General features: G+C 41.9%; 1 protein-coding gene across 3 annotated transcripts; it reads right to left on the minus strand.

The window, feature by feature from the left end:
* Positions 1-6,021: 6,021 nt before the first annotated feature.
* Positions 6,022-24,697, minus strand: rcbtb2 (regulator of chromosome condensation (RCC1) and BTB (POZ) domain containing protein 2). Of its 3 annotated transcripts, none has more exons than XM_083773770.1 (12): positions 24,443-24,697; positions 22,865-23,005; positions 20,825-20,975; positions 19,806-19,972; positions 18,607-18,765; positions 18,040-18,147; positions 17,597-17,739; positions 16,953-17,143; positions 16,100-16,226; positions 13,689-13,828; positions 12,503-12,633; positions 6,022-10,317 (listed from the first exon to the last, which is right to left on the minus strand). In XM_083773770.1, the coding sequence occupies exons 2-12, from the start codon at positions 22,988-22,990 to the stop codon at positions 10,177-10,179; spliced, it is 1,584 nt and encodes a 527-aa protein (XP_083629896.1). In that variant the 5' UTR covers positions 22,991-23,005; positions 24,443-24,697; the 3' UTR covers positions 6,022-10,176. The 3 variants fall into 3 exon arrangements, with proteins under 3 accessions (XP_083629896.1, XP_083629895.1, XP_083629897.1); XM_083773769.1 differs by having other exon boundaries at positions 22,865-23,029; XM_083773771.1 differs by having other exon boundaries at positions 10,232-10,348; positions 22,865-23,029.
* Positions 24,698-27,069: the final 2,372 nt, after the last annotated feature.

Below are 27,069 nucleotides of genomic sequence, written 5' to 3' on the forward strand. Positions count from 1 at the left end.
TCAAAATGAGAAGTAACAAAGGCTACAAACCGTACTCACACTTATAGCAGCCAGGTTTCTTTACACCTCTTCAAACAACTTTCAAAATTCTGTTCTCAGCATAGACTAAACTAGACAGGTTTAACTATGTCACCTTTGCTCTAGGCCTAGGGGATAAACGTAGGTAGCACAGCATGCCTGAGAAACTTGGCCACAATTCCTTTGCTAAAGTTCCCATGGCAGACACTATAGGATGAAACTATCAACCAAAAAAGGCATTTGCCATCATGTGAATCGTTGTCATGTAGGATGTGATGTGATTATAGTCTAGAACAGTGCAGTGGGCCAGGACAGATTGTAGATTTTAAAAGGATTAAACAAAACATAATCACAACTTATCATCAATTAAATGAATTCCAACATACCGGTATTTTTTACCGGTATTGCATGAACAAAATAAAACAAAATCATTCCCATTAATAAAAGAAAAGAAAAGAAGAAGTAGTGAAAAAGTAGCCCTGCTCCTACCTGTGACAAGTGCAAGAGCGGTGATGCAACTTTGTTCCATCAGTATTGGATGTGTCCCAAATTACAACCATTTTGGGGGAATGTGTTCAATACTCTATCCAACATTCTACACCAAAATCTAGACCCAGCTCCCTTAGTGGCTCTCCTTGGCACTGCTGGAAGGGATGACCTTCCTCTAACACGCATAGAGTGTCGTATGGTCGACTTTGCCTTATTGCTCGCTAGGCGTGCCATTCTGCTCAAATGGAAGGATGCTGCCCTGCCCGTGCTCCGTCAGTGGCTTCGTGATATAATGTCCTGTCTCGAGTTGGAGATTTTAAGGTTATCAATTGCCGGCTCTGAAAAAAAGTTTTACAAGACCTGGGGTCCCTTTATGACATTCTACCACAACACACAAACTGTATAGTGTGCCGTGCCTATGCCTCGGCCAACGCCAAACCACAACAGAAACAAAATCTGCTCTGCTATAAAAATCTGCTTTATTTTAATTTTTTTGTAATTATGTATGCATGAATGTCGTGTATATGTGTATATAGATATATGTATTTTTGTCTCCACCAGCCGAAGGCATGGGGAGAGTATGTTTTGCACTCCGTCCGTCCGTCCGTGTGTCCGTGTGTCCGTCCGTCCGTGACCAGCTAATCTCAGCCACCGTTAACCCGGTCGATGCCAAATTTTGCACACACACTCCCTGGATGCCAACCATGAACCTCTGCCCCAAACTTTCCAGAACGGCCTGTTATAGCGCCACCAGGAGGCCGCTTTGTGCAAAACAGGTTTTTGCACAGCACACCTATACAGATTTTGTCCAAACATCACGCAAATTGGTACACAGTCTCTCTAGAGCCATTCAACCAAACCGGTCTTTCATATTTCTCACACTCCATCCTGATTGGTTAAGATTGGATTCCAAAGTTCACAGGAGTGCTCAGTTTCAAACAAAATGCTGCAAATCATGAACACATCGCGTGATTTCCGTGAAATTGTGCACCCACATTCCCACTAGGCCGAGGACGAAATGCCACATGAACAATTTCAACTCAGCCTCAAGGTGGCGCTATAACTGGCCGAAAAGTGTTTTTACCTCTAACTGCACGGATCTGTGGATAACCTGGTGGAGACCTGTGCCCAGAAGGGCACTTTTTCTAGTTTTGACTGTTTTTCCGACTATCCTTGGGATTGTGGGTGGGTGGGATAGGGGATTGAGTTTTATTTTTTATTTTCTTATGTCTGTTTAATACTTGCCCCTGGGTTTGTAACAAAAACTTGAATAAAAAGATTTTGAAAATAGTAGCCGTGAAACATGCCTGTCATGATTATCATGACAGTCATGACGCAACTGAAGCCAGTTTTACGCGATCGCTACATTTACATTGCAAACGTGTATATAAACATTTAGATTTCAAATATACAGCATATATATATATATATAGCATTGCTGCATCCCGCATTGTTTAATAAAAAGCATCTTTTACTGCATGTTTTTTGTGAGGGTACCTACCCTAGGGGACACGGGGAGAACATGCAAACTCCACACAGAAAGGCCCTTTCACTCTTTGTTCTGCATCTAATCTGTGATTCATAACTGCTGTAATGCCGTGACAATTGAATCTTCCCAGCAGCAGGATCCATAAAAGTCTATCTAAAAATAACTAACCTTGGTGAGAACAGAAACTGCTTGTAAAATCAAACAATCCAAATAAAGACAGCGGACGAATATAAAAAAAAGATAAGCACAGACAGTCCTCTTCTATCAAACTGTCAGCTTTATCCAAAAAGATGCACTATTAATGGTTAACGTTTCATGCTAAAATCTAAAATGACACAGATGCTTTCCCGGTTATAAATGGGTTTGTACAGTAGTTAAGAAAATTGGGTGATGAACCACCTTTCTGTCTGTGCTTGTGTAAGCAAAAAACGACTTGTGTGTCATGTAAGGCTGTGTGGCATTGTTCCAATATACTCTGGCATCTCCCTGCGGTTCACCGCTGTCAGTTAACTGTGACCATGTCTACTTCCCTCTGTGGAAAACCGTTGACCAAGTAACAATAAACTGTACCGCTCAATTTTGACAGAACTCGTCTGCTTCAACTAGAGTTCAACCTTTTTCATATCAAGGCCCATTACTGTATTTATTCGGCATTTGAGCCACAGACCACCATGATGATATAGCCTCTCAGACCCAAAACCTAGAATATTTAGTTGTTGTCCATCCTGTATTGATGTTGGTACCATAGTAGAGAGTTGAACAAAATAACTCTACAGTCTGTCATTGTGTAGACTTATAATAAGTAATTACCGGTAATGGAGATGTTTAACAATAATTTAACTCTTGGGAGCATAAGGACCAAATGTCATCATTTGCATTTTGCGTCAACTAGAGTTCAACCCTTTTCATATCAATGACCATTATTTATTCAACATTTGAGCCAGAGACAAAATGCTGAGTTCCAATTCTTCTTGTAAAATACCTGAAGAATTCAATTTTTCTAAAGCCAATTGCCATGTCCAGCTACAATACTACTACTACTACTAATAATAATAATAATAATAATAATGGGCTATATCTTGCACCACCCCAAACAAACTCAAATGGCACAATATGTTCCCATAAGACCTATGGGCCTACATCACAAAACTATCTACACAATAACCATATTATTAGAAAAACCATAGCAATATCCCTAATGCAATGCAACAATAAGGCCAATATCCCTCAATGACAGTACAAGTTTGACAAATAAAATGATCACCTTTTTCACCTTCTAGCTCGGCACTAATAAAGTGGCAATAAATGTGCAAGTGGCATTTTGTTCCAAAGTTGGTTTGGGCATCCGTCCTTCCTTTCATTAAGCCTTGGTCATCCTTTCCTTTATCAAACAAAACCTTTCTGTGTATGCCGTTGCTCGCTCTTCTATCTACCGCGATGGGTTGAGATTGAGAGCTTGTAGATTTGCTATTTTCAAATAAATATATACAAAACTTGAAAAGTTGGCACACATTGTGAATAATTGTAAACAAAACAAATACTCTCCAATGGGGGTCCTCGCCTCCTCGGCACAATGTATTTATCCAGAAGGGGGTGTGCGACTAAATGCATATCAATCAGGGTGTCCTTGACATGAAAATGTTTGAAAACGACCATGCACTGCCCTCTGATCAAAGAAAAAGAAGATAAATCAGAGGGAATTATCTTTTTGCACAGCCCACACAGGTCGTCAAGTCATTTGTTTTGGGGAGTAAGCATTAGGGAGTAGCAAGAACTAGGATTATCCTCTAGTCTATGCTGCAGATCTGGCATGCATCACAGTGTACCAAAACAAAGTGTTTGGCTCTGGGACTGGCACTGAGCCTTATCATGATCCACAACCCACTTACTGCCAACAGAAGCCATTACAGAGATATCAACACACAGTGGTGGAAGAAGTAATCACATATTTTTTTACTTGGGTAAAAGCAGCAATAAAACAATATAAAAGTACAAAGTATTTCCAGAGAGGACGTATAGGGCCTTAGTCCTACTCCTCCTCCCAGCCAATTCTCCCCACTGCCAGGTAGTTACCCCCCTGAGCTCAAACCCACAATTCAACATTTTGGTTTTAAGATGTTGATATTAATTTTGTATTCATCCTTAGGACCCCAAATCACACCTTGGAAAGCATGAGTGTCTATTTCAAACAAAGTGTTTTTTGACTGGGGGGTCATATTTTGACAGCAGGAATTTAGGTGTATTAGGATGTATTAGGATGTTGATATTCATTCATCAGCCAACACTCCCCACTCACAGGTAGTAAAAAACACACGTTTGAAGTGAGGGCACTCGTATCGTCATACATTACATTCCGTGCTCAACCAATCAAATCATCTCAAATTTGGTACACACAAATACTCAACATGGAAATACTCAAGTTAAGTCAATGTACCTCAAAACTGTACTTACAGTACGTAAGTACATACTGTAGATGAGTAAATGTACTCAACAGAACACGTTGCTAAACCTGTGGGCACGGAATAGGTACCACAGAGTGTGGGCTCAGAAACAGATAGGCCTAGAGAAATATATTTGCATCCTGACTTCATGGTTGATAAAGGGTTCTCCCCATGATTCAGATAAGAAGCACTGTCTGCAATATACAATATGTAGACCCAGCACTGAACAGCAAAGTTCTGGGTCTGCACTAGCCCAAGATTGTAGAGTTTTTTTTCAGATTCTGACGAATCCAAGTATAAATCTTGGGCTAGGTCTGCACAGTGCACACATTAAGTGGAATGGCAGGAAACCAATTTGGCTTTCATTATGAAGAAACAAAGGCACGTTGCCTTGCGAAATATTTCTTGGTACATTTTTAGGGAATAGTACCAACTCCAGCGAGTAAATGTCTAAACATTCATATCATCGGTGTCGGGTGGAAACCTTGTCCACATCATTTTTAAAGTAGTGAAAATAGCTGCACTACAAGCTTTGAGCTTGTAGATCTGCTATTTTCATAACTTTTGTGCCACGTGTGTCCCATGTTTTCTCTAAATATTCTGTAAGTGCAAATATCTTATGTTCAAAAATCCATGCAAGTCGTCACTTACTGTAACCACATCAGATCAATGGTTTTTGTGTGCGTGTGTGTGTGTGTGTTGGGGGGCGGGTGGCAGCATAGTGTGTGTGTGTGTGTGTTGGGGGCGGGCGGCATAGTGTATTAGTGCGTGTGTGTGTGTTGGGGGGCGGGCGGCGGCATAGTGTGTGTGTGTGTGTGTTGGGGGGGCAGCGGCATAGTGAGTGTGTGTGTTGGGGGGGTGCATAGTAAGCGGAAATGTGGAGATATGAGGTTTCTACCGGACAGCAGCGATATGAAATGTTTCTTGACACATTTAGGGAACATCAAATCCAGTAAAACTGTGTCTGTAATAACTTGTTTGAGCAGGCTACTGGAAGCCTATTGTAATAACTTGTTTGTGCAGGAAGCCTATTGCAAAATGTACTAATCAGGAAGCTCTTGAGCAATTTAATTGGAGCATTGCCAATGTAAAAACATGGCAACATGCACACACTGCAAGCTACCACCTGTAAGTCAGAGCTATGCAGCCAATTACAGTATGTCTCATCCTCTTTACAGTGGGAAACACTGCCTCTCTGTGGCTCAGAACGGTCGTCCCCCAGCTTCAATGTTTTGTTGTCAAGAGCAAAATATTACATTTACATGTAACTTACTAACTTTGTAGGCATTCAGTTGATGGGAGATGGTGCTTTAGCTGTGGCCTGAGGGTCTGTTTGTCAATGAATCTTACAACAACAAAAGCTCTTTGCAAAATGCAGTTATTGCCTAAATGTTCAACTCCTTCTAATCATTTGGTAGACTTGCCTTCAGTCTGTCAAATGCACTACGTGAGGCTAATGTACATAGCATAGGCTATAGCATTTTCAATGAGAATACAAGACAACTTAATATTTACCAAAATATTCAAAATGTTTTAATTGGCATGTTTAAGTAAAAGCATATTTTATATACAGTGTGTGTAAGTGTATATATATATACCGGTATATATCATTTGATTAAGCGAGAGCGAAGCTTATGTGGAATAATTTCTAAACTGCCCAGTTGGGACACGACAGCATTCAACAAGTTGGCAATTACAACAGACATGCAGTCATGTGGACTCAGTACAAGGTGATAGCAGGGAGAGTAATACAGTGATACAAAACAACCACAGACTTATCCATGTTCCCTCCGCCCTCTGTTGACCCCAGCCCTAAACCCTAAACCCACTGCTTCTCAATGTGGGGACCGGGGACCCCAAATGGACGCTTGTGGGTCTGTAACTCTCAGTTAAATTAACATCGTCAGTGTTCATTTAACTCTGAGAGCTGTAAGGGTCGCTGGACCCCTGGCAGTCTAATCCCCAACGCTAGGGGAACACAGGGCACTAGGAACATAGTGATGACCCTACCATGCTATCCTGTAAACAAAGGGCGTGAAACCACAGGTGAACCTCTTTGTAAACATACAGAACTCTCCAAGCACATTGGTTGCATTTGACAGTGAAACATCACAGACAGGTAATACATGAAGACAGTATGCATGTGTCAACATATGGCATTTCCACCTGCACATACAGCAGAGGGTCGATTATGAACGTTGGTAGCCTGTGTCACTCAGAGCATATTACACATAACTGGAATTAACCACTTAAGTCTGTACTTTTTTTCCCACCATCTACAATCTCTTCACCCTCTTCACAATGTGGCGTGTTCCATTATTGACATTCCCAGAATAGGGACTCTAGGGTTTGTGTGGTTAAAATTGAGGTGTAAAATACACCAAACGGCCTCCCAGGATAATAGGACATTTTGTCCATGTTAAGAGCAAAGTGTGAATCACAATACCACATACAGCTACTGTGCGTGCATGGAAAGGAATATTTAGGCGGGAATACAGGGAGCATTGCAAAGTCAAAAAGTAGCGAGGCAACTGACCAAAAACTAGGTAAGTCAATATAAAATATAACTCATCACAAACTTTTATGAGAGGACAGTGGGTATGGGATGCAATTTCCTGTGTGCCTGTCATCTTTCTACACTCTACAGGATGTAAATGTGACAGTGAATTGACAGTGGCAGTCTGTTTAGTGTGGGAAGTCTAATTTCCAGCCTGCTGCTAAGAAAACAAAAGTGTGTGAACATTAATCGAAAACGGTGGTAAGGATGGCAAAAGCAAATAGTTACACAAAATAAGTGGCTAAATACTAGACAAAAAAAAAGTACAATCACATTGGTCAGATAAGACCATAATAACTTTTAAGTAAAAAAAAAAAAAAGAAAAAGAAAAATGCAATGATATTATGAAGCATATCCCTATAGTAATGAACCAGCTAGTATCATTTGATCACAAAAATGCTACTTCTTCATTCATGTGTGAATAAAGGCTCTTCCTCTAGCTCCTGTTCATATTACAGTACACTGTATAATGTACGTCCAGCTCCTGTATGCATTACAGTACAATATACAGTACACAGTACAAATATATAATGTACCCGTTTTGCATTCAAAAGATAGGGCAGTTGATAGAGACATACAATATTTCTCTCCAATAGACGTAATCACACAAAGGATACACACCATTTTCAAAATAGCCGATCAAGAGGCGTTCTGAGCTTGTACATCTGCCAAGTATAATTTATTAATTTGATTTTTTTAATCATCACCTATGCCCAAAATTGGGATGCAAATGGTTAGTGGTTGATAACTTTAACATTGATTGTTCAACATCTTTAAAGTGATTTATAGAAACTCTGAAGTCCAACTATTGTAGTCCATCTAGTATCCATCCATGTGTGGCTTCTGTGCTCTGTGACCAAGGAGTGGTGGTTCCATTCACCCTCATTGCATGGCAAAAACAATCTCAAACATTAATTTTAGCACTTAACAAAAGAAAAGCATATTCTGACAGTATGTTTTTAAACAACTTAACCAATCAACCCTAGCGTGAACAATCTGCAAAAATAGGTGATCTACAAGATTACTATGAGTCACAATGAGAGACGTAAATTTGTAGATTGGCTAGTATTTTCCCTGAAGTGATTTGGTGTAGAGGTTAATACTAGCGGTCCCAGTAGAGCCCTGGGTGACTCCATTCAACCAGTATGTCTATAGGGTTTAAGTCGTGAAGGTCATCATTATTGCTCTTATTTTCAAAGTCTGTATTTTATAGATGTATTGGATTTTGTGGTGGTAGAAGCCAGGGTAATATAGAATGTGCAGGATTTATTCACTGTATGTAAAACGATTAGACCACACAGTGCTTTACTGTATGTTTATACCTGTAAATAGTCGAGTTAGACAATCTATACTGTTAACATGACAATACTACATGTACTGTACGGGCCCAGGGCAACTAAACGTGTTCAGAGAAGTTCCGACATCCCAATATTCGTGAGACTATTCAAGCTTTAACCCATTAAAACCGTGGCAGCATCTTTTATTTTTATTTTTTATTTACAAAATATATATAGCAACATACGTTTTTCAGAAAACTCTTAGGACTTAGCAGGCATTTTGTTGATTTGGGGCAGAAACCTCTTATCTTCATTCTCAATATTCTAACTTAGTTTTTTTCCCTCCAAATTAACACCCTACTTGGTCATACTACAGCGTCACACAAAAGCATCAAAAGAGCAGATCCACAAGTTTGAAACTTAGATAGATCTGCTACTTGTGAATGTTGAAAAGTAACCGTTTGGACACATTAGGTTTCCACCTGACAGAGACGATATGTTGCATTGGCCTCAGGTCTTAATGGGTTAACAAAATCGCTTTCTGGAAACTAATCAGTTAAAAAACTGAAAGACAATATTTTATGTCAAAATCTGGTTTTTGGCCTTTGAGGGATTATGGTCCGATTTTAACCGAGTTTTGTCATCATGTGTAAATATGTATGCGTGAGAGATGATTCACATAAACAAGGTTGTAAGTTTCCAGATCCAATGACAAAAACAACTATTATTTTAAATCAAAAGCAGAGTTTTGGCCTTTGAGGGATTATGGTCTGCCACATAAGCATTTCTTGCTTGGCAACTCCAGTGACATACCAATGACATTCCAAGTTTTATATTTAGTGCTTGCATAGTTACCACTATAAAGAAACACCAAGTTTTCCATGATTTTTCATAACTTATTAGCCAAGGTTCTGCATGTACGAGTCAAAACAACTACTTTAATTCATCTGATAATGCAAGATCAACCTTGAGATTTATTTCTAATTTACTTACATTATTGGATCTAATAATGAGACATTCATGTCCAATTCAAAAAGCTTTTCCAAAATGTCATAGATAATTTATGTCCATCTTCCCAAAAATGTTCTAGGCCCCATTTAAAAATTCCATTAACTTTTCCAGGATTTTCTTGAGACCGTGGGATTCGTGAGAACCCTGCAGCTTATCAAATGTGAATATGGTTGCTGTTTTGTAATGTGGAATGGGCCATGCCTCTTTGAACCCCCCTCTGCCCTCCGATGCATAAAGCTCAAATGGTATTTAGTGACATCTGACTGATTCATTCATGACGACTAGAACAGAAGGGTGAGTTATACTTAGTCGCATGCCGATGCTGTGCACTGACAATAGCCGATCTACAAGCTCACAACGCATCGCAGCATGTTGTTGACATTATAAAAATAATAATTTTGATAAACACACTGAGATGAAGGCCAGTCATACCGTAGTCTTCTCTGCTTCCTCTCATATTTAACGCTTTGTTTGTCTTCGTTTACAGTCATGGAGTCATGGCTGACTGTCGCTCTCACAAGCATCAATCTATCCACACTAGGTAACAACTAACTTGGCTTGTAGCCGTGTTATTTTCAGTGAGTGACACTGGTGAGCTACCAAGTACGGTATATATGTTACAGTAAAAGTGAGAAACCAGTGAAAGTGAGAAAAACGGTGCGAGGAGCGCCGGGTTTCGGGCCGTGGCTGCACTCCCTTGGGGGTTCCGGCCTCAAAGACCCTGAACACAGCCACGGCCTCCCGCACCGGGAAAACCGGCTCCCCTGTTTTTCTCGCTTTTACTGTTTTTTCAGATCACCAAAAGCCAATACGCTGGATGTTTTAGTCTTTGGATGTTGGCTCGGTTTTGTTTCCATCCTGTCCCATGTCTGATCTCACCAGTGCCACTGCTAGTCAGTTTCTGAAGGCGCCGTAGCGGCTAGCTTTACTGATGAAGTTCTTAAGCAGCTCGTGGTCCATGTCTGCGAAAGCCTGCGTCTGGGTGACCGCCGTAAGGTGGTTGACACAGAACTTGAAGCAGAAATCCTCCAGGTCCTAAAAATGAAGAGGGCTGGACTGGTCAATGCTGCGGAGTACAACAACAGAGTAGCATTGGCCCATAGAAACAGCTAGTGCACTTAAAGACAACAGGGTTGTGTGTGCCGAAACTGGCCACTAGCTGTGTACATTGGTGACGATAACTATAATCTACCTGATCTTGAGGCCTACAAAATCAACTAGTACCAACAAGGTCGACTAGTAAATTAGTCGACTAGTTGCTTAATGCCCTAAGGTGTACTGTCCAAAAAAGTGTTTTGCACAAAGCGGCCTCCTGGTGTCGCTATAAGAGGCCAATGTGAAAACCTTGGGGCAGAGGTTCAGCTGTGGCATTCAGGGAGTGTGTGTGCAGAGTATGGCTGCGATCAAGCCAACGGTGCCAGAGATTAGCTGTCCACAGACAGACGGACAGACACACACAAGGACGGACGGAGTGCTAAACATACTCTCTCCCCAAGCCTTCGGCTGGTGGAAAAACAGTATGTAGCTGTACCTAGCTTTGAATTGATTTCCGAAAGTGGGGGTGAACTCCTACCAGGACTCTAGGTCACAGGCTCATTTGAAATGGAGTGGGTGTGCACTCATACAAGGACTCCAGGTCACAGGCTCATGATGCTGTCTGGGAATTGTCCTCCACTCTGTTGCCTGTTCAAGGCAATGTGTTCCTCAAATAGCGCCTTTTCTTTTCAATGATCCTCCGTTGTTTCTTTAAAAAGACTACCTGCATTTAAAGAATGACTCGAATGACAGAAAGCTTTCTTTTATGAACATCTACACACTATACTGTACATTCTACAGTATAATCAGTTTGTGTGCCGCAGCCTCTGCCTCAGCTCACAGCTTCGCGTTGCGATGTTCAGAGTATGGAATTTATGCCTTCAGACTATGGGTTTTATGGTTAAGTCTCCCATTGGCTTAGAGGCAGCCTAGAGACAAGTGCAAGAAAAAGTGTCCACTACGGTCGCTACTAGAGGTAGTAAATGTAGTCCAGGCTCTTTTCAAGCACCTCACAAAAACTCTTCTCCATTTGCTCCGATGGTTACAAACCACATTTTGATTGAGCATTATTTTGGTGCATAGTCTAGGAGTGGGATCACATCTTTATGTAGACAATCATTTTGCAAACTGGTGAGCAAATGTAGTATCGCCAGATCATCATTTTAATTTATTTTATGCAAACTCAAAGAATATATAAGCTTCTCAATTTAGAGTAGACATCAGAAGACATCTTGGCATAAACGTATACAGAGAATACACACATCATCCATTGTCAATGATAAGCTAATATAATAATTTAAAGTTGCACATTTCAAGTTAGACAATCTAAATTCAGGAAACTATATGTGATGGGTGTAAACAATGTGTGTCTGTGGGTCTCTACAGTATGTGCAGGGCGTTGCTGAAAACGAGCACTTGTGCTCAGTATGTGTAGTGCGTGCTCTCAGTAAGAAGAAAAGTCCAGCCAAATGTATTGATAATGTTTTGGATGTGCCCGTAAAGTTCTTGAGCAGCTAGCCATTATGCCAAGGCTTCTCAAAGTGGGTGCTGTGTCACGCTAGGGTGCCATGACGCAAGTGTCCAGGGGTAGATTTATAATCTATCAATATCCCTTCAGTTTAACCACTTAAACAGTCTATACTTAGTAAGACGGACCACCAAACTTCCTCGCCAAAACAGCTGATCTACAAACTCACAATGCGTCACGTTGTGATATGTTGCAAGTTTGTAGATCGGCTATTTTTTGGCAATTGCTCCTCCAGAATAGGGATGCTGGGGTTCAAGTGGTTAAATGTCAAGTATGAAGTTAAGTGAGAACTTAATTACTGTAGCTTGAACATAAATAGAGTTAAAACCAGTTTGGATCATGTGCCCATGTCTGATTTCACGCTATTAGAGGGATTATTGAGCATACATTTTCAATGGCACAGATATATTTATCAGATACCCAGCCTTCATTTTCCCTGGGCTTGGTAGAGTCATTAAAGGACTGAGCATCAGCTTGTGCTGATTGGTCAACTGCCATATCTTCCCTATGGAACACACACACACAACCCCCCCCCCCCCCCAGGGAGCAATTAAGTTCCATCGTATGATGATCGTATCACAGTGACAAAAGCGCTTCCATCCGTGTTGTTGTTGACTGCGGTGTGGTGTGCAGGAAGGGAGCAGCAGAGTGACTCACCCGCGCCTCGTACTTGACAGCGGCACAGAGCAGCGTGATGGCGTTCTCCTCAGAGATGCCTCTCTTGATGGTCTCCTGACACAGCCTCTTCAGCCGGTTCTCTCTGTAGTACGTGGCCAGGTCCAGCAGCCCTGCAGTGAGTGCACACACAGCCAGTGGTGGATAAAGTACTCGCTTTTCTTTTTTTTTTATCCCATGATTTTGTAACTTATTTTCACCCGTGTCAATTATCTAATGTGATCCTGGGCTCTACACACCCTCCGCCAACCTGGGGAGAGCAACGGACTTGAACTCATGAATATTTTGTTTTTGCCTGAGATGTAATGGAGTAGAGGTAAAAATATTGGAAATACTAAAGTATAAATACCTTACATTTCTGTCGGGTGGAAACCACATAAAACTGTCTAATGTTAAATGAGAGTAAAGTATGCCTGAGAAAAAGTAGAAACAGTTTGCCTGTACCTGGCTGAGCTTGCCTATAGCGTCCTCTGGTGGCCGTGCTAAATTATAGCGTCCTCAGGTAACGGAGCTCACAGGTATACATAGATAATGCATTGGCCATTTGTTTCCATTTGTACGGCACACCCTCAGAGTTAAATTAACACAGGACGTTTGTGTAGATTGGGGACCCAGAGATGTCAAACAAATTGTAGCAAATGGGGGTCCTTGGCCTAATGCAAACTGTGGAACATTGAGATTTGGTCTACATACAGCATATTACAGGAGTCTTCAACGATTTCAGCCCAAGGACCCCTACCAGAGAGATGATACAGGGACCTCCACAATATATTGTATAAAACTGTGTTGGAGACACTTATTCACAGATAGTTTCATGCAAAATAAATTGCTAATACTGTATGCATTTAACCCATGACCCCTGACCTAAAGAAAAATCTAAAAAGTCTATGAGGAAAATGAACAGAGATTTATTTTCTGGGTCTCTCGAGGGGGAGGGACTGCGACACTATAGGATCCACCGCCCCTCTAGACCAGGGATCACACACAGACATATATAGGTCCTATATAGCCCCTTTCACCCTTGGAGCGTATGTGCTCAAGGGAGGGCAAATAATTCCTGAGATCCCTTGCAAAGCCACGCGGAAGCATGAGCATGTGTGTATTGGGTCTGTAAGTCCCGGAAAAGATGCGCCGTGATCACATCAGTGATCACACAGGCTGAGGTTACCTATAGCGTCCTCTGGTGGCAGGTTGATGCTGTCAGTGTACAAGTATTCTAGGAAGGCTCTGTACACCAGGTATGAGAACTGGTGGATCTCAATCGATTCCTCATCGCTCTCATTCAGCAGTGCACGGAAATGCTCACACCTGAAACACATCAAGGGAGACTCTGAAGAGGTCATGCTGATATTGATACATAAACATGACATCACATGCATTTGTAAGTTACATTTACTGGCTCCTCCATTGGACCGATCTGCTTCAAAATTCGACACATTGCGTTCAAATATGTCCCTCTATTAGAAATGCACGATATAATCGGTAGCGTATCGAAATCGACCATAAAAATGCCATATCGATATTGAACCAATGAATCTCAAAATAATCCAGATTATTTTCTCCGATATTGATGACGCAATAATATGTGACAGTCATTGGCTTTGTACTCGCAGAGCAGCCAGTCTGCCTGTTTCTTTAAGAGTGTCAGCTGTTAGTGGGGAGGGGGGCTTATCGGCTTTCTACCAGCAAAAAATATATATATCATAATCAGTTCAATATAAATATAATAATGTAATATATCGTATCGGTTGATAGGACCCTGTAAATAATCGGAGATCGGTCATAATTTCAATATCGTGCATCTCTCTCTACCGTCTATGCATCTTGAACGAGCACGATCATTCTCCTCCGACATCTTATTAACACTTAGCATTTATTGAAAAATTAGGATCTAATTCACGCCAGCATTTCTCCCAGTTGAGCTCTTATTTTGAAAAGCCACACAAAAATGCCATCTGGGACAAGGAATAGGAGATACAGGCGATTGAAAGAAACGGATAGAATGGATTCTTATGGTGCCGATGATCTAAGATGGGCTCCGGAGTCTTGTGACAACAACAACTAGCTACCAGATGCTAACGTAAGTAGCATTATGGCTTGATCGATCGAATGTACTACGCAATTGCCATTAATCAACGGCAATGGCGGTAAGCGTAGTATAAAAACATAGGCTTCAATTGACCTACATCTACGGCAATGGCGCTGAAAGAATTAAGGTGTTGACTCTCATTTAATTTATCACACGGTTCTCTGTGAACTCTGGAAAGTTGAAACTTTCATGAAAAAACATCTGCAAACTCTAGACAACTCAGGGGCATTTATCAATTAGTGGAGTTTTTTCTTATAATTGATATACACTGGTGTTCATCACCCAACAGAATAGTTCCAAGATACAGTTCATCAGTAGCACATGAACAGGCATGTATGGATGGTCAAAAAGCATCTGTCATTTTATCACTCTAGCTTGTAGATTTTTTTGAGGGTGGGATGCAAATCGTTGAATATACACCTTTTAAAACAAACATGTTTAACTAAATTCTTTGCTTCTGGGGTTCAGATGAGGGGCTGGTGTCCTTTTTTTTTTTTTTTTAAGATATTTTTTTGCGGCTTACGCCTTTTATTGATTTTTTAAGGGACAGACAGTAGGCTGACAGGAAACGGGAGAGAGATGGGGGGATGACATGCGGTAAAGGCCGTGTCGGGTCCGGGAGTCGAACCCGCGGCACACCGCGACTGGATCACCAGTCCGGTGCCCAGACCGTTACGCTACGGCCTGGGCCGGGGCTGGTGTCCTTGACACATTTATGTATGTTTCCACTGACAGAAACATACTTGTACATCATTTTCAGAAAACCGACGACCCATTTCCAGAATCAGCCTCAGGTCTAAATGGGTTTAAATGTCACCCGGTGTGTGCCGCTGTTTTCCTCCAATACGCTGCTTGAAGCTGCAAGAAGAATGATTGTCATTCTCCATGATTAACTCTCTGACCAGATCAAAGAGGATCAAGAAGATCATGATTGTGTGTATTTGTTTGGACAGAGTGGACTGAGAGCCGGTGTCTGCAGACGGTGAGACTCCTTCCTCCTAGCAGCGGGCCATGTGTGTTATAAAAAGAAAAAAGGGGAAACTATAGCCCTGTCAACGCATCCTCGTGACATCAACAGGAAAGGGTAGGGCGGCCATAACACCCAAAGCGGGGGCCCTTAACCCGTTAAGACCTCAGGCAGATTCTATATGTCTTCTAAATACTACGTTTTCTGAAAAACCTATGTTGCTATATTAGTGGTGCAGCGTGCTAAAACCTTTTCATGTCAAGGACCCCCAACATTATATGCATTATTGCATTTGGCTGCAGACCCCCTCATCGCAAATATATCTTGTGCCAGAGACCTCCAGAAGCAAATATACTGTATATTCAAAGAGTTGCAATTTCTTCCCGGATTTATCAACAATTGCAGATCAAGGACCTTTGTTGTAAGACAGAAATGTGCGGGATGGTTGGGACACAACAACTAAAATTGGGAGAGAAAAGTAGCTGCAACTTAATTGGCTACCTCAGTATCATGGTTTGTGTACCTGATTTTGAGCAGGGCTTTGTGAACATGGATGCATTTCCCATCAACCAGGAACTTCAAGTCTGAAATCTCTGGGCTGTCGAATTCCCTCTTCAGAGACTGAGCCACGGTCAGATAGTCATCTCCATCTGCCACACAGAGAAGGAAGCGTCAAATGTAAAACACTATCAGGTTATTACACTAATTAGCACATCTTCAAGCAGAGAGGGAGAAAGTAATTAGTGGAATCCTCTGAGGTTTTGTTGGAAACCATTATACCATTTAGAAACACAATGTTTTGAGTGGAAACAATTATCTGATTCAGTGATTTCCCATGAGCAGGTTATAATAAATTATTATTGTATAACCGTTATATAATACCCATTCCAGAAGCCTACCATTTAACTCAACGGTGTCATTTTTGCTTTAAATATGTGAATCCAGTGGTTATGTCTGTAACTCTGAGAGTTGTGGGGGTCCTTGAAATCCAGAACTTTGAGAACCACTGATGAGAATCATCCGCAAAGGATTAGGCCTGTCACATTTATGACATAAATCATCTAATCGCAATTATTTGAGATAAGCGTGATTATTTTGCATAGTCATTTTCATGTTGAAAAATAACATTTTTGAATTATTAAATGCAGTAATTCCTTTGTATATTTAATTTATTTGTAATATCTGCCCTGAGCAATTTGTAAAACCAAACAAATGACCGGTATATTTGTATTTATATATTCAAATGTTCAATGCCAAAACCTCAATTTAATCGCCAATGGAAATCATTTGTGTGACAATTAATCGTCAACTTAAAATTTGTAATGGTGTGACAGCCTTATAAAAGGATGCTGTACTGGACACTGTGCCACTCTTACCCACGGTGAGGAGGTGCCAGGTGACGGCCGGCGTGGCGAAGCAGGCGAACACGTCGTCCGTGCTGCTGAAGTGGGTGAGATGCGGGCTGGCCACGGCCTGGCCTCGGCACTGACCCCACATCAGAACCTGTCCACTCTGGGTCTTAGCAGCAGATGTGTGGCTGGTGTGACACGCAGCTACCTCCACCATCCTGGGACAAATAATAAAATGGTCGCCGTGTTGAGTTCGTCGACTAAAACCACAACATTTCATCGACTACCTTTTTTTCACTAAGGAAAACGAAATACAAACTAAGCTATGATGACAAAAACTAAATATATTGACAATTTTATCAACAAATACTAGACTAAAATGTTAGAGAGGGACTAGTGGAGAAGAGATCCAGTAGAACAAAAAACAAGTAATTTTATGCTAGGTTTCATGCTGAAAATAGCAGATCTATCAACCAAAATTTGGTTTGTTGGCAACTTGGCATTTAATGCCTGGGCTCCCACACCAAACAACAAATGCCCGTTTACGCGTACCTCAAACTGAATTCTTAATGCACCATCACGCTTTTCTTCCCAATCCCCATGTTGGTGAATACTGTAAGTCAGTCATACTGTATATTTCCTCAGACACACGTAAGGTCCATATAACTAACCTCTCCTTGTCTGTGTTGATCTGAGTGGGAAGAGCCTGGTTACTCTTGTTGCCGGTCCCCAGCTGCCCGTAGGAGTTGGCACCCCACGTGTAAACAAGCCCCTCATCTGTAAGGGCCAGTGTGTGGGCATAGCCACAAGCAATCTGTATAGTGAACAATACAAATGGAATATGAATAAACAGTTATTACTAATAAACAATTGTTGTGGAATTCATGGACGAATTCACAATTTCGATGAAATAAGTTCCATGTTTTTGAGACTTTCCGGAAGGCTTCCATTGGTTTCCGGTACGCTTGTTGATGAAATTGTCAATATATTAGTCATAGTATTAGTCATTATAGCTTAGTTTTTATTAGTTTGTCAGTGAAAAAAGGTAAAAATCATCAGTGAAAATCATTCGTCATAGTTTTGGTCGACAGAATCAACATCGTGTGGCACTCACTTGGACAACGTTGACGCCCTGGAGGGCAGCGATCCTGCAGGGGGTCTGCTGATTGCCATTGTTCCCCAGGCCTAGCTGCCCGTTACAGTTGTAGCCCCATCCGTAGGCCTGCAAGTCAAATGCAGCACATGCAAGGTCAGGTGCAATCAATTTAACCGATAATTAAAATAACCGATTTTCATTAATACTTTACAGCGTACAAACTCACAAAGCGTCATAATGCAACATGTCGGCTATCTTCACAAACGTTCATGCCTTTATTGATAGTATAGTAGTTTGACAGGAAAGGGAGAGACACGCAGCAAAGGCCGTCAGGATCGGACCCGCGACACGCTGTCAGCCTACATTGAGCCTACGTAGGTGACCGGCTGCCCGGACAAAATACAAGAATTTTGGGGGTCCTTGACATGAAAAGGTTTGAGCACCACTGATATAGCAACCGTTTTCAGAAAACGGAAGACATTTGTAGAAATCGGTCTCAGGTCTTAATTTAAGTTGTTGCTACGGAAGGGGAATCTATGCTAAATGCCTAAATAGTAAATTGGTATTGTAAAGAAGCGGGGTTACCTCTCCATTGTCCAGCACGGCCATGGAGCAGAGTTGGCCGCACGCTATGTTCACCACCACCTTGTTCTGCAGACAGCTGCTGACCCGGCGTGGCGTGGGCTGGTTGGCGGTGGACCCTGAACCCACCTGGCCTGAGTTGTTGTAGCCCCATGCAAACACCTGGAACATGCGCACACAAACGAAAGAACACATAACACGTTATGGGAAATTGAGGCCCAATGCATTACAATGTCGGCGGTGCAGACATTGCAGTTCCTCCTCCGCTCTGGTGTTGTGATCGCCACTTTGGAATACTTTTCAACACTACGACAAGCTTTTAAAGCGGATTTTCATGACAAGCAAGGACAAAGTCGGTGAAGTGGCTCTTCAAAGGTTACACCATTCTTTCTTTTTTTAAATAATCTTTATCCCACGATTTTGTAACCCATTTTTCACCCGTGTCAATTATCTAATGTGATCCTGGGCTCTACACACCCTCCACCAACCTAGTCCCCATATATGGGGGACATGGGGAGAGCAACGGACTTGAACTCATGCTAACTTCATGCCTGAGTGTCCAAGTTGCTCCTTTACACCTGACAGGTGGGAGTTTCCCTGGTTGGACGTAGCGCGTGGAAGGAACACGTTATTCCAACCAGTTCCTTTCCCCTCCATCAGGCTGGCCAGGGGGAGGCAGTTTAGAGACCAGGATTACTGCATGTTTTTTGTGAGGGTACCTACCGTAGGGGACATGGGGAGAACATGCAAACTCCACACAGAAAGGCCCTTTCGCCAACCCCGCCTCGGGTATGGGCACTGATGACGCGGAGGAGGAAACACGCCGCCAGCACCCACAGCGTCCCGAGCGGGAATCGAACCCAGGACCTTCTAGCTGTGAGGCGACAGCACTACCAACTGTGCCACCGTGCCCCTAATCTACACCATTTCATTATAACCAGACGACAAAAGCCCAACTGCTAGCCTAACATTGCTAACAAGTAGCGAGTGGCGTGTGAGATGAGACGGAGCGGCAGAGCAGTGTTATCAGACTGTTTTCACTGAGACCACGTGATGTACAGTATGTATCCTATATGATATCTTTGGGCCGTGTAGTCCCTTTAATAGATTAAAAACAAACACTCATTCGAACAGCAGACTGTACAATGTACAGTCTGCAGTTCATTCTTCCATTAGTTGCGGTGTGACAGGACAGCGGTCACCTCTCCGTCTGCTGTTAGTGCAATAGTGTGATGGGAGCCGCAGGCCACCTCCGTCACTCTCTTGCTGAGGAGGTTTGTGGAGACCAGGGCCGGGGTCATGCCATGGTTGGTGGTCCCATTGCCCAGTTGGCTGTAACCATTGTGGCCCCAAGCGTACACCTCTCCATCTGTAAGGGGACAAAGAGCAATATCTCCTTCAATGTTGATTCAATGATATTTTTCAGTAATTTCATGAAGAAAAAGAAAAATCTAAGACATTCTGTGAATTAGAAAACAAATGATTAAGTAGTAGTGAAAATAGCCGATCTACAAGCTCACAACGCGGCACGAAGCGATGTGAGCTTGTAGATCTCAGTATCTGAGCCAACATCTGAGCAACAAGCAAGCATGTGATCAGGCGCCCAGTCGCAAGTTACAGAACTTTTTTTTTGTTTAATGTTAGTTAAATACAAATGATCAGCCACATTTACAAAGTCAGCCATCATGTATTTTAATACATTTAGATCCATGTTAAAAACGTTTCGTGTTGCGTGCCCTCTCAGCCAATCAGGACACATGGATAATAACCATCAATGGTTTTATATTGTAGCTAACCTTGAACAATTTGAACCACCAAGAGTGGTGGTTTATGATAACTGCTTGGTCGCAATCACAAGGAAGTGGATTGCAAACTAGACTAAAATGTCATTGGTTGGAATCGCTGGTCTCATCTCCACTACTGTTTTATACCCCTTGAGCAAAGGTATGCTCATGGGCTCAGTGGACCAACACAAGGAGCTGTGTACTGTGAACCTGCATTGGGTTCCACTGGAGCAAATGGGGTCATGTTCTAATTAATTTCCAGCCTTCTTAAAGAGTGGATAAACAAAATAAAACAAAGCAGGGAAAAAGACTATAGAAACTACTTTACAAGATGCAGAGTAGCTTAACACTAATCGCATTATACAACTGCAAAAAACTAAGAAAAACAAGACACTGTCTTGCCTTCAGTACAACAGCACACTATCAATTTATTTCACCTGCTGTAGCGATAACCACATGGGGTCCTGTTCCGTAGCTAAGCGTCAAAATCTTTTTCCCACACAGCACATCAATCCTTCGCGGCTCGATGGTGCTCTGAAGGTCCCCAAGTCCCAGGCATCCACTGCAGTTGGTACCCAGAGCAAAAACCTGAGAATAAAAAATAAAATCAATCAATCAATAGTACCACTAATATAATGTATTACATCCGTTTCAAACTTCACATATATATGGTGGCGCAGTCTGTAGCGATGTCGCCTCACTGCTAGAAATAGAAGGTCCCGGGTTAGATTCCTGCCGGGGATGCTGGGGGCGTGTTCTCATCTCTATGTCATCAGCGCCCATACCCTAGGTGGGGTTGGTGAAAGGGACTTTCTGTGTGGAGTTTGCATGTTCTCCCGTGTCCCCTAGGGTAGGTACCCTCACAAAAACATGCAGTAATCCTGGTCTCTATACTGACTCCCCCTGGTCAACCTGGGAGCTTGATGGAGGGGATAGGAAGTGGTTGGAATAACATGTTCCTTCCGGGGCTAAATCATACTGGGAAAACACACACACACACACACACACACACACACAAGCAAGCAGTGATGGGCGACAGTCTCTCAACTACAGTCCAAAAGCCACTCCGAGTTGTGTTTTGAGAAGCTACTTTTTATTATCCAGGAGGAGGCAGACAGATCTGTAAGCCTGTATGGCTTACATGGTATTAACTCCTGGGGGCTGTAGGAAAGATGAGGAATGTGCAGAATAAATACTAATATGTAGCAGGCTCTACTGGATGATTTAGCAGAAGACAGGACTCCAGACCGCCACAGTAGATTATGGCTGTTGAGGATTTATTGTAAAAACAAGATTAGTCAAGCCCACTTGAGCCAAACCCAGGATACTGCTGGCTCAACTTGACTTCTCCATCAGAGCAATTACCTAGACAGCAGAATGTACGCTTGTTCATATTCGGAAACACAGAGCAAGAGAGAGCATGCAGCTCTGGTTAAAGGAGATGATAGAAGGCTTTCTTACCTTTATTTGTAGTTGTCCCCACCAAAGAGGTCCAGGTGTTATTTTGTGCAAAAGTGCATTATTGGCTATTCCCCCTATTATATTCAATTCATTGAATTGGATTGGGCATCGAGGTGTTGTGCTAATCCACTTATTTCCATCGCTCAAAAATCATATCCTCTCTTCATAATGTAAATACTAGTATCCCAAGTGGCACACTTTATTACTTGACTCCCCACCTGTTTTGTCAGTTGTAACATCTTGGCTATTTCCTGTCCCGTTATTTAAGAACTCACGCACACATTAAAATATGAAAGGCCTGCAAATCACTGGCTGTGGGATAACACATTTGTTTTTTTATATGTGGCAGGTGCTGGATGGATGCATAGCTAGCTACAGTATGACAATAGGAAAACTTTGCAATTACATATACTACTACTGCTACACACATTGTTTTCATCATCACAGTTCTCATGTAGCACTACAGCCAAAGCGAGCTGGATAAAACAGACCACTCTACTCCACTGACCAGAATGGATTGTTTTCCTGACCCACACAATGTTGTAAAGGAAGCAGGGTAGTATAAAGGACACTCCTACTACAGCTTCCTGTGGGACGCAAACAAGGCTCACTCGGGTATTAGGCCTCTGACTGTGACTAAATATAACCTCATTTGATCTGCTTATACCTGTGTTTGTGTGTTGTGTTGGAGGGGCAGAATACCATAGAGTGAGATGCCCGTTGCCATGACTTTTCTATTCATTCATAAGTGGAAAGTACAATACAGTTTGTGGGCCGTAAGGATTTTGCAAGTGGGCTCCCAAATAATTGGCAAAACAGTAAGATGTATTAATATAGCTATAAATTAACACTTTTTTAGATTTTCAAGTGGCCACTGATCCAGAAAAGGATGTGAATCATAGTGAGTGTGATTCACTATGAGAGTACATGGTGATGATAAAGTACTGACTGACCGTTTGTTCCATACCCCTGGTGTGTAACAACCCGTCTCAATATCAGTCACTCATGGGCCTTACCTCATCATTAACAGTGACATAGAGGGCTTCGTTTGCAGCGCTGCCAAACACACACGCCTGGCGGATCAGTCGCAGCTCCTCTGGGAGGAGCAAAGCAAACACTGGCCACTTGCCAATGTCCAGCATGCTCTTCTGCTGCTGCTGGGAGACCAGGAACAGCAACAACTGAGAAGTAATCCCAATGAAAAGAAGAACAGATCGATTGCCCGTCAAATATTTAGGAGGAGACTCGGATCCGACTTACCAGATGCCAGCTGCATCCTTCATGAAATGAAGCCGTGAAAGTGATGGCTAACATTTGTGACCCCAACTTAAACAGTGTTGAGTTCACCCCAAAAAAATACTTATTTTTTATTAATTTCACACCCCATGAAGGTTTGAATTTGTGGAGGTTTATTTTGTTTTTATCGCATTCCAAAGCCAAATACTTTGATGAACGGGTCAATAGGAGACACTTTGAGACAAACAGTAAAGGGATCTGCCCCCCTTCCTTTTTCTCTCGACAACAAATGTCTTCAGTGAAGATAGCCAATCTCCTGGACAGTGTAAAAACAGTAACAATACTGTGTATGTTTTAAAGGGGGGGGGGGCAATATTCAGTGTCTTCTTATCATGGGTAACAGAAATCCTGACCTCTGTGAAGGAAGTATTGGGAAGGGGCCCTTTAAGGACCACTTCACCGTCCACCAGTGACATCAACCATGAGGAATTCAAGCTAATAGAAACTGCAGGCTTTCTATTCCTGAAAAGTTGCAATGCCATAATGGAAGCAATCGTTCTCACGATAATAAAAAACAAAATATTATCATAAATCTGCCTAATGAAAACAAGCCATAGTGGTTTCAATCTTTTTGCATTGTAAATGTATTAACTGTACTCTTGTGCTTTTTTTTGTAAACTGTTAATAAATTATATGCAAGTCATGACGCTATACTTCACCCTGCTACATTTACAAAAGCTAACGTGTACATAAACGTTCAGATTTAAAATATAAAGTGCTCCCTCCGGGGCCACAGATGTTAGAATTTTGCATGGGCATGTATAATTATATAGCACCCGTGCATGCCGTATTCTCCGACCGCTGGCCAGTTTCTCTCTGTATTTTTCGCCCGGCTTTCAACTACGCGGTTCGGTTGGGATGTGTATTGCACTCAGTGATAGATTATAACTTTTTGAGAAATGGCCACCGATCGGACAAAAATGCTTTTTATTGAAGAATACGGAATGCACGGCCCCGGGTGCTTATAATAACTGCCCGTACAAAATTCTAAGACTAGTGGCCCCGGGGGTGAGCATTTTATATTTGAAATCTGAACGTTTATGCACACTTAGCCATGGTTCACATTAATTTATGACGCTCGTAATCATCATGACAGTCATGTTTCAGGGCTAATGCACTTGTAAATATAGCAAGGTGCCAAAAACAGGGTATAGTTCTGCCATGACGAAGTACGAGCGTCATGTGAAACATGGCTAGCACCCAGGGAACAACAATAATACTTACAATGTGCTGTAAATAACTAGCAGTATTTGTGTCTACTACTGCCAACATAATGCATCGAGGTGACGTTTGTTTACCTTGTTCCTCCTCCTAGCTTCCAAAACTGCTAGCGACGTTGCCGATCTCTCCGTGGCGACATTCTCAATTTATCGTTGTCAAATCAAGTGTGTTACTGATCGCATCATCTGGGCCGTGTGCGCATTATAATCCAGCAGTGTCTTTCTTATGGTTGTTGTGACACAGCAGGAACATCATGGTGGTATGTGTTTAGTGGTTGTCTGTCTCCCTAGCCTAACAGTTTGTGACCAGCCGCACTAGAGCCTTCTGCTTTACTTCCTGTAATCCTGAACGGAGTGTAGAAGACGCAGAAACGTCCCAGCTTCCACTTAAAATGAACGCACCTGCTCTACTGCAGAAACTTTGCCCTGTTTTTTGCGCTCGCTGCATTTACACGATTTCCGTATATATAAACATTCAGATTTAAAATATAAAGTACTCACAAAGTGTCCCACGGGTGTTAGTTAGTAGCAGCGCCAGCGATTAGAATTGCTGCGTCCCGCGTTGTTTAATAAAAAGCATTTTTGTCCGAGCTCCCCCGCTACTTTTCAAACGGGGTTCGTTTGGGAAATCCACAGTTGCACACCGGGAGCGCACTCGCCTATTAGTCTGTATTGGCAGGGCGGTCAGCGTACCTATATCGAACACACCGAGTGCCACCCTCCTCCCGACCGATAGGGGCGCGTAGTTGAAAGCCAATGGCAAAATAACACCTCGGATAAAAATGCTTTTTATTAAACAACGCGGGATGCAGAAATTCTAATCGCTGGAGCTGCAACTAACTAACACCCGTGGGACAAATTGTGAGTACTTTATATTTGAAATCTGAATGTTTTATATATACGGAAATCTTGTAAATGCAGCGAGCGCAAAAAACAGGATGAAGTGTCTTCATGACTCTCGTATGAATACGAGTCATGAACCATGGCTAGTTATTTGTATGCATCACACATGAAAAAGAACATGTTGTACTCACTGTACTAAATGCAATCAACATTTTAGAAAATATCAAGCATTGATTGATTGATTGAAATATTTATTAACAGTTTGTAGAATTTACAGTACATTTTAAGCACAAACTCAATACAAAGACATATTGCTTTAAGAGCCAAGATATGCTTAAAGAGCCATAAAGTTTAACAAAAAACACACAAACTTAGACTTATCCTGTCCAAGGCCTGATAGAAAGGGTTAACTCAACATATGCAGTGAGAGAGCTCTTGACAGTGTGCTGGCTTGCCTTGAACTGATCTGACTCTGACCAAACTAATCACCTCAAATCTACCCTTGTGAAGCTACCAGGTGAGGAGAATTACTAATTAAGCAAAAGAACATTGGTCTCCATTACACATAGGGCCTACTAGGTAAAAGGTGAACTACCTAGAAAAGTAAACAGCACAGCAGGATTTTTAACTGCTGCAGTCTAACATACATGCACACTGATATTGTCTACACTGCCCCATATGACATCCCATTCATCCTCATCAACATTTATTACAACTATTAATTCATTTTTGACATATCTGGGTACCCTCTGTACATTTGACACATCATCTGTCGTGGATATGCACGTTTTTAATATCCGTGGATATGCTCCTGACGAGGAGGATTCTAAAAGCCAATAGCCAATTATAAAAACGAGTTACGTGGAATGTGGGTCCGTCCCACAACTTATCAGACTGAAAACCACTAATAACCAGCACGCCACTGTCTCTCTTGTCTGTCTGCCAAGCGTTTCAATTTCACCTCTATTTGACACACCTGTTATTGCTGAGAAAGTTGGCTGTCCTGTATACAATATACAATTTGCATAAACTCCAGTAGATGGAGACAGAGAGCAAAATGTCCCTAAAGCTCTGACAATGTCATGCATGATTATGTTCTGTTTGTGTATGTATAACACGCTCTAGCAAATGCAATATTGGCTAAGTGATACTTATAGAGTACTTTAACGCTTCTTCAAAGCACAAAACATGTCCTTTTCTCATTTTTCTTTTCTGAGAAAATGATTGAAAATGGGAAAATCTATCTATCTATCTATCTATCTATCTATCTATCTATCTATCTATCTATCTATCTATCTATCTATCTATCTATCTATCTATCTATCTATCTATCTATCTATCTATCTATCTATCTATCTATCTATCTATCTATCTATCTATCTACCCTGCTGAAAAATCCAGCATAGACCAGCATAAGCTGGACCAGCAACTTTCTTGCTGGTCTTAGCTGGTGACCAGCTTTAGAGTGTGTTTTGGACGCCATCTTGCTGGTCTTAGCTGGTGACTGACCAGCTAGGCTTTGCTGGTCCATGCTGGTTTAAACTGGTAGCTGGTCACCAGTTTATGCTGGTTTTAGCTGGTATTTTGATGGTTTTGCTGGTCACCAGCTTATGCTGGTCACCAGTTTATGCTGGTCTTAGCTGGTATTTTGATGGTTTTGCTGGTCACCAGTTTATGCTGGTTTCAGCTGGTGACCAGCTTATAGTTTGTTTTGGGTTTAGGCTTAGGTCTTGCTGGTGAATTTCAGCCAGGGTCCCATGGTATTAAAAAATCACACCTGTGTGAAGTGAGGGGCACTAATATATTAAGTCTAAAGTGTGGGTCATGACCGAAAAAATAAGGTCGCGAATACAAGCATCCAA

The sequence above is a fragment of the Protomyctophum parallelum genome, assembly GCF_964188405.1.
Source record: "Protomyctophum parallelum genome assembly, chromosome: 9".
NCBI classification, from domain to species: Eukaryota; Metazoa; Chordata; class Actinopteri; order Myctophiformes; family Myctophidae; genus Protomyctophum; species Protomyctophum parallelum.

Bases quoted from the DNA above. Each gene is read 5' to 3' on its own strand.
- rcbtb2 (XM_083773770.1), bottom strand. From the start codon at position 22,990: ATGCTGGACATTGGCAAGTGGCCAGTGTTTGCTTTGCTCCTCCCAGAG. The intron at 18,148-18,606 runs GTAACCCCGCTT...TTTGACTTGCAG, and splicing joins CCGTGCTGGACAATGGAGAG to GCCTACGGATGGGGCTACAA. The intron at 17,144-17,596 runs GTTAGTTATATG...TATTTGTCCCAG, and splicing joins ATCAACACAGACAAGGAGAG to GATGGTGGAGGTAGCTGCGT.